This window comes from Ostrea edulis, chromosome 5 (assembly GCF_947568905.1).
Source record: "Ostrea edulis chromosome 5, xbOstEdul1.1, whole genome shotgun sequence".
NCBI lineage: Eukaryota > Metazoa > Mollusca > Bivalvia > Ostreida > Ostreidae > Ostrea > Ostrea edulis.
Genome location: NC_079168.1, coordinates 57,531,709 through 57,540,255, shown reverse-complemented (window position 1 = coordinate 57,540,255; position 8,547 = coordinate 57,531,709). Strand labels below are relative to the sequence as shown.

Below are 8,547 nucleotides of genomic sequence, written 5' to 3'. Positions count from 1 at the left end.
TTGTGTTTTTGTTTTGTAATATGACAGTTTATATAGGATCCCTTAATTTCGAGCAGACAGTGCCAGAAGTGTGCCACAAGTTTGCTGCAAACTGTGTGCCAGAAATGTGCAGCAAGAGTGTGCAGCAAGTTTGCCGCAAACTGTGTGCCAGAGGAAAAATTTGCATACGAAAAGTATACTTGCAGCAAATATGCCGCACACTGTGTGCCAGAAGTGTGCAGCAAGTGTGTGCCGCAAGTTTGCTGCAAACTGTGCCAGAGGAAAAATTTGCATGCGAAAAGTATACTTGCGGCAAATGTGCCGCAACTAGTTGCGGCAAACTTGCCGCAAATGCGCTGCAAATTTGCAGCAACTGTGTGCCAGAGGGCTTATATTTTGGTAAGGGATGGTAAGCAGAACTCTGGCAGTAAAGTGGAAGGAAGTGGACTGTTGGTTACCACAGTTACAAGCTGATCTAACTGGTCATAAGCAGTTCCCACAGGAAATAGCAGCCACCAACCCAAGACCGGATATCATAATTTGGTCTCCTTCTAGACAGGTTATTTTGCTAGATGAGAACATAAAATAAAAGACGCCTATGGACAGAAGCTGAACAAGGTCCAAGATTTAGTTGCACTCACTAGACTGTCAGCAGCAAGGATGGAGAGTGTGGTGCCTTTCAGTGGAGGTGGGATGCTGAGGATTTGTTGAGCAATCTATGTGGAGGGCTTTATGGGTTGTCAGTGTAACTGACGTGGAGAGATGACAACTCATCAGACGTCTGGGCAGGGAAGCAGAATTTGTGTAGGTCTGGAAGAAGTGCAAAGAACAGTGGAACACTAAAGATATTTTGTGTATAGGCATTATTGTGATTGTAACCAGTGTATTGCAACAGAGACAAAGGGTAAAAGGTTGGAGAGCTGAGTGGTTGCTAGGACCTGATCAACCCAGTCATCACACCTTTGAAAGGTGTAGTGGACAATTCCGAAACAACTTATGAAGGGGGATCCACCTGATGACGGAACCACATTCACCTTTACTACAAGATGTATATAGGTAATTGTATTAGTACATGATGATTTCCTTAAAATACCTACATGAAAACATTAAGCCAATGTTTTATCACTTATTAACATCTACCTTATAGGTAAATACTGTGCAATTCAGTATCAAACTGTGCATGTCATGGGAACTAAAAATCGTTATTTTAAATTCACAGGATTGAATTTTGGACAGATTTTGAAGGATGAAATTTACAATTTTGGTAAAGGACTATAGCTACCTACTCCTTTTAGATGTCTATTTAGTTTCAATTTAGTACCACATGCTGCATTAAAGATGTTATTTAAATGTTTAACACATGAAATGCACTATATGCCAAGTTCAGCCCCACCCTGGAGTTATTAGTTCTCTTAACCCTAGGATTATGATATTTACGATTTTGGTAGAGGCCTTCCTGCTCTACATGATTATATGCATTTGGTTTTCTTTACAAATGTGTGGTCCTAGAGAAGATTTTTGAAAATTGGTCAATATTTGGTGCAGAAGTCCTGAAATTTACAGCTTGTATCCCCCTTGTCCCAGAGATGCTAATTCATACCAAATTTGAAAAGAATGGGAAGTGCAAGTTATCAAGAAGTTAAAAATGTTCAATTCTTGGTGCTTGACACACAATGACATATGCAGTATAGGTCACCCAAGTGACTGAGGTGGCTCAATAAGATGGAATCCTCATAATTGGCATTAAGGTTACTCAAATGACCAGACAACATATGTTGTTCTACACCTTAATTTTTTTCCTATATAAAACTAATATGATTTAGAACCAACATTTGAACTGTTAAACCAACTCTCACACTTGTGGACTATTGACCGGTCAACACTTTACGAACTGTTGACCGGGCATTAGTCTGCTCAATTTCTATTGACTACACAAGTCCTATGATTCTTGGTCTGCTGCTTTCTTTACGTAATGATAAAGTTCACTGATTTAACTGATGATGAAATACAGTATTTATTAGATGAAAAGCAGAGCAGAAACATGAAAAATACAATTATCCATATTAGGATATTGGGTAATGTTTTCTTTTAAACTAAAGGACACAGTGACAAATGTTTGCAATCACACTGTCCTGTTGGAAGTTCAAAGTCAACAAACCATGTACATTTAGAAAAAAACAGCCTAAAAAGAAAGAAAGTGTATAACAAAATGGCCTATGGCTTCGCAAACTCGTGCATTTTTACAGCCAACTCATGCCAATATTCACCAATGTAAGTCCAATAACCATATAATATTCATTCGCCACCAAAATGCTGATGAGGATTTTTTCTAATTTAAAATTAACTTTGATTTCAAGAACATACTGTATTTTAAAACTACTAAGAAAACTGAAATATATTTTGGGCTACAACTGAGTAACGGTGAGACATTAGAAGCTGACATACAGAAGGAATTGTCATAATGATCCCCAATTTTTATATTTAAATTACATACCAATGCATGCAGTATCTACATGTGATTATGTCTCCCCTTCCCAGAAGGGAGATCGACATATTGTTTTAGTGTGAATTCTTCTTCCGCTTCTCATACAAAGTTTGTCCGGGGCATAACTTTTTTGTCTTTTAACATAGGCCTTTGATATTTGGTATGTTGGTATACCTTGATAAGACAGTGTGTTATGTGCCTTTTTCATGACCTTTGATGTAAAGGTAAAATAATGGAAATTTTTGGACATTTTTATTCTTTGCACCATAACTTTTGTCTTTTGACATAGGGCCTTTGATATATAGTGTGTATACCATGACAAGACTGTCACATGCCATTTTTGATTATCTTTGACCTTGACCTATTATATAAAGGTCAAATAATTAATTTTTTGGGCTAGGCATTTGATATTTGGTGTACCATTATAAGACGTAATTGTGTTGTGTGTTTATTTTTGATTACCTATGACCTTTTATATAAAGGTCAAATAATAGAATTTTTGGGGTCAGCCTTTGATGTTTGGTATGTTGGTATACCAACGATAAGACAGTGTGTTGCGTGCCATTTTTTATTACCCTTGACCTTTTATGTAAAGGTCAAATGCATTTTTGGGGCAAGGCCTTTGATATTTGGTATATCAAGATAAAACAGTGTGTCACATGCCATTTTTGATGACCTTTGACCTTGACTGTTTTCAGGACCAAACCGTTTTTTGTCTTTTGACATATAGGCCTTTAATATTTGGTATGTTGGTAAGTTTAATTTATTATCATATGTTCACAACACTGCTCCTTGGATGAAGAACAGATAGGCGCATTACAGTTTTGTACCGCAACTCTTAATTTTCCACTTTAAACATGATCCCTAAAAAATGTTCCATAAAAACTATGGAAAATGGAAGGGGAGACATCAGTTTTGGTGTGCTAAAACAATTCTTCCTAGTTAGAATTAAAACTGAATAAACAGAATATTAAAATTTGTAAATAATTTATTGATAAAGCATACGTACAATATAACTCTCTTGAAACACATATAAAATAAAGCATATGAAATCTGTCAATGAACTATAAAGGCATGAAAATTTGATTCCAAAATGAATACTAGGAGAATACTGTTAACAGGTTAAAGTATGTATATAGACTATTTAATAATAATAAAAAAACAAGAAGACAACAGCAGATAGTCCATATCAAAACAACTCGGCATTCACACTAACAAGTATAAAAATACTTCAACAAAGACTGCATTTCATACTAACCATATTGATGGCTTTTTAATGCATCAAATTCAGAGGCATAACAATTCAAAAACTAATTTTAAAATACTGTTACAAAGCAGTTGTAATGTAAATCTGAGTGGGTTTTTTCTTCTTCATTTGTTATAATTTCTGACTGATTACAAAGTTGCATGATGCACTGTATATAACTGCAGAAAAAATAAAACTTTATAAACACTATAACACCCTGTGTCTCATAATACCAGGAGATTATTGCCCACATTGGATACGACATCATGATTGAACCCTGTATTAATTAAGGAGATACAACACACCAATCAAAATTGTCATAAATGAAATCTGATATAATTGTGTTAATCAATAGAGTGGTGGTGTTGGAAATTTAATAATTTTGTCTAATAATGAAAATAAATGCAATTTTAGAGTAAAATCCTTGAGAATTTTTTTTTTAATTCTGTGGAACTTCGACCTGCAATCTACAGATTGCCTATATAGAGTCCGATGTCTTGATCCACTCAGAGCCTATAACCAAATATGTTGAAAACTTTCCTGATTTTATTTTCACCACTATGGCGCACTCCTGTTTTGAAAATAGTGACAATGTGTTATTTCTCATCAAGTCTTAAAATGTGAAAAAGTATCCAGTCCATATACTGGTAATGAGTGAAGTTCTGTTTAATTGCATGGTCTTATAATATATCACTAGAGGTTTTTCTGGTTAATATGTGAAATGATTATCCTCTTACATTTCATTAAAATTCAGTTTCATTGACTGGAGTTTGGCACCTCCTGGAAAGTGACAGTTTTAAGGTTACTATTAGAACTAGGGTCCTGGACATTCTGTTGGTTACCAGGTGGTGTTGGCTGGTGAGGGGGAGACATCGGTGTGGTAGGATTGGACTTCTGAGATTGACAATTGGCTTCAAATTTTTCCTTGGCCTCCAACAAATTTGTGTGCTGGTCCACAAAGCGCTTAGCTAACTCTGGGCTCATTTCATCCCATACAAAACTCCCAAGTCTCTGTAATATTAAAGCTTTCAAAGTCATTTCATCCCATACAAAACTCCCATGTCTCTGTAATATTAAAGTTTTCAAAGTCATTTCATCCCATACAAAACTCCCAAGTCTCTAATGTAATATTAAAGCTTTCATAGTCATTTCATCCCATACAAAACTCCCAAGTCTCTGTAAAATTAAAGCTTTCACAGTCATTTCATCCCATACAAAACTCCCAAGTCTCTGTAAAATTAAAGCTTTCACAGTCATTTTATCCCATACAAAACTCCCAAGTCTCTGTAAAATTAAAGCTTTCACAGTCATTTCATCCCATATAAAAATCCCAAGTCTCTATAATAGTAAAGCTTTCACAGTCATTTCATTCCATACAAAACTCCCAAGTCTCTGTAATATTAAAGCTTTCACATTCAATGAATTTTTTCAAAAACACTGAATGTGAGATTATCTTTCATATTTTTTTTTAGATCACTAGAGCCAATTAGGTGACTTATTGCTGTTGGTTTTCGTCTGTTATTGTGCATATGTGTGTTGACCGTTAACAATTTTACATTTTTTGGTGTGAACTGCCAAATTTTCAAAAACCTCTACTCCCACACATGTGGGAGAAAATTTTAAACCAAATGCATGGTTGTGATGTCCTTGAAGCTCTTTACCAAATTGTGAAATTCATGGCTCCTTGGTCAGGTTTTCAGTCTCTAGGGTGGGGCCAATTTGGCCATATAGTAAGGAATTATTAAATCTTAGAAGATCTTCTTCTCTACTTTCAGATGTGTGAGAAAAACTAAATGCATGGTTATGATGTCCATGAAGCCCTTTTCCAAAACTGAAATTCATGGCCCCTTGGTCAGTATTTAGCAAGGTTAAAGTTTTCAAAAAGTAGGTCAAACTCCAAGGTCAAGGTCACGGGGTTAAAAATGTTGGTACCCACGGAAAGGTCTTGTCACAAGGAATACTCATGTGAAATATCAAAGCTTTATCTCTTACTGTTCAAAAGTTATTAGCAAGGTTAAAGTTTTCAAAAAGTAGGTCAAACTCCAAGGTCAAGGTTACGGGGTCAAAAATGTTGGTACCCACGGAAAGGTCTTGTCACAAGGAATACTCATGTGAAATATCAAAGCTCTATCACTTACTGTTCAAAAGTTATTAGCAAGGTTAAAGTTTCAGACAGAATGACAGAATTACAAAATGACAGAATAACAGACAGGACAAAAACAATATGCCCCCTGATCTTCGATCTCGGGGGCATAAAAACTGTACAGTTGATAGAAAGAATTTTATATGTTCTGAGTAACTTGACCTTTCCAAAATGACCTTGAGAGACCTTGGTCCACAAGTCCTTGTCTTAAGGAACATTTGTGATATATCAATTTCTGAAGAAAGTTTAGGAAATATGAGCCTGGAAGGATGGACAGACATGACAACAACTAAATTATATCCTCCCCAAAAATTTTTAGGGAGCATAAAATTTTTTAGTTTTGAACATCAAGCAGGCAAATTATTTGCATGATTACCCATAATAAGCAATGAGCCCTCTTTGAAAACTAAAAACCCATTAGCCCTTTTAGAACTCAAATAAAAAATCACATTTCCCTTTGATGTGATAAAACTTAATCACCCATTTAAGTATTCTAAATTATCAATTGCATACGATAGTTAAACCAATAAATCTACAGGTATCATCTACTTGTACAAAGTATAAAAATGGAAAAGTATAAAAAGAAGACAGATAACAGATTGATTTCTAAAGAATAAAAATGTGCATACTCAGGTGACCGTTAAGGCCCACGAGCCTCTTGTTTTTAATTGCATTATACAGTAATAACAAGCATTACATGTAATATACACCATTAAAATGATTTATACTAATGCTAATATTTGAAATAGATCTGGAATTTTGACTATATTACATGTACCTTTCCCCTTATTGGATAGTTAAGGTCTTTTCTTGAATTGTAATCATGCTCATATGATTTCTTCTCCTGAAAAATTCGCTGGGCACCATCCCGTTTGGTCAAGAAATTCACAGGAACTGCAAATGTAAACTTTTAAGTATTAAACCATAAAAATTTACAGTACTGGCTGGCAGACCTGTAGCAATGTGGTTTCTCCCAATACTTTTCCAGAGAGCTGTAACAGATCTGCAGCTAACATTGTACTTTACATATGAATTAGAATTTTAAAAAAATTCAAATCAACTGATTTTCAAATGTATGTAATTGATTTACAATTCGATATTTTTTCTCTCTTATAATTCAAGTAAGATATCTTAAGTTTCACTAAAGTGTTATTCTTAGCTAATATTGCAGAAGTTATTGACTTAATAAGCATTCTACTTTTTAATATAGTACACTTACGTCACAACACTTATAACAATTTTAACATCAATGCAGTGAATCTTTAATTTATGTTTGTAATATATGCATATTTTCATAAACTGACGCATCCACCATGCAATCACAACGCAATACAATGTCATTCAAAACATCAAAACACAAAGCTGTTTCAATGTAAAAGCTCACACATTATGATATATAGATATATCCAATGAACCACCTGGCAAAAAAAACATGCATTAAATAAGACTGATTTAACGCTCATTCTACCTGCTTTTATACTTTTCAAAGTAATTAGCAATACATCTAGTCATTAATTTCACTCCTATGTTAATGTTAAACCAGTCTCTGATGGAATTATTCACTCACCTTTCTGCACTTCATAGCTAGCCAGTCTTTTCAATATATCTTAACATAACACAATAAGAATTAGGAAATGATACAGTTATTTAATTCATTCTTAAACATCCTGATTTCTTGCTGAAAAAGGTAAGATTCATTTCAATGAGTGATACAAGCTAGATGACCTAGAAATGCTTTGCTAGTACCCTTTCAGGTTCACATTAATATAAGTGTCTACCTGGGCCAAGTGCCGGTTCCCTGTTGGTGTTAGATTCATGTCTGGTTGCCCTGTGCAACTGCTCATTGTGCTCTTTCATATAGTCACCACGGTATATAGTATCCTTGGTCTTTTCTGGAACTTGCAAGGGTTCATCTGAGGTCCTTGAGGGCCACCACATATCTTGTTCATCATGTGTTTGTGAAGTGTACACACTACAAATTGGTTCATTAAGTAGTCTGACATCATGCCTCAAGAACCCACAACTTCGAGGGTGAGGATTATTGGCCCTAAAATCTGGTACAGTTTTGGGTAATACTTGAGTGTTCCTGTTGTATATATTTGGCAGAGATATCCCCTTTTTAAACCTCTCCGGTGATGGCGGGCGGTAGTCATGAATTCCTGAAAATCTCTCATGAGTTGTCTCAGCATCATTACTAATGACACGAAAAGAGTCTGGACTAAAAGAAATACAAAATGAAAATTACATTACAGCAGACAGTTGAATCGCTTGACAACTATATATATAGAGTAGACTCTATAGTACCGGTACTGTATAAGCAAATATCAATGATTTCACAGTAAAGTATATTGTTTACGTTATATAGAATGCTATCTTATTTTTCTATTCGGTGATCAAATATCATCTATTCATCTTTTGTATGGTACTGGACTTTAACTTTGCCTGTTATCAGCTCTTTATCATCAAAGAGATAAATTTGAGCCCGCCAAGATTTTATAAATAATTCAGCAAATGGACATACTTATATCGATTAGGCACTCTTTTCTTTCGCTGCAACGGTGGCATATACAAGGTCATGGTGAATTATCTATATAAAAACATTCGCTATGAATAAATCATTAATTTCCGCCGTCTTTTGCCGCCATATTGTTGTAAAACAAACATCTCCTTAGAGACGGCTACTTCCGTAGTTTC

The 8,547-nt window shown here is 35.0% G+C and overlaps 1 protein-coding gene across 3 annotated transcripts; it reads right to left on the bottom strand.

Annotated features, from left to right (window-relative positions):
• Window positions 1-3,434: 3,434 nt before the first annotated feature.
• LOC125649959 (uncharacterized protein C2orf73 homolog) lies at window positions 3,435-8,510 on the bottom strand. 3 transcript variants are annotated; one of them, XM_048877842.2, is made up of 5 exons: window positions 8,375-8,510; window positions 7,632-8,071; window positions 7,421-7,459; window positions 6,632-6,747; window positions 3,435-4,721 (listed from the first exon to the last, which is right to left on the bottom strand). In XM_048877842.2, exons 1-5 carry the CDS (start codon window positions 8,428-8,430, stop codon window positions 4,467-4,469), a joined length of 906 nt encoding a protein of 301 aa, XP_048733799.1. In that variant the 5' UTR covers window positions 8,431-8,510; the 3' UTR covers window positions 3,435-4,466. The 3 variants fall into 3 exon arrangements, with proteins under 3 accessions (XP_048733799.1, XP_048733800.1, XP_056020900.1); XM_056164925.1 differs by lacking the exon at window positions 3,435-4,721 and adding an exon at window positions 4,730-4,940; XM_048877843.2 differs by lacking the exon at window positions 7,421-7,459.
• Window positions 8,511-8,547: the final 37 nt, after the last annotated feature.

Coding starts and splice junctions, on each gene's coding strand:
- LOC125649959 (XM_048877842.2), bottom strand. CDS start 8,430: ATGACCTTGTATATGCCACCGTTGCAGCGAAAGAAAAGAGTGCCTAAT. Junction 7,460..7,631: donor GGAACCGGCACTTGGCCCAG/GTAGACACTTAT, acceptor TGTTATGTTAAG/ATATATTGAAAAGACTGGCT. Junction 6,748..7,420: donor TAGCTATGAAGTGCAGAAAG/GTGAGTGAATAA, acceptor TTACATTTGCAG/TTCCTGTGAATTTCTTGACC.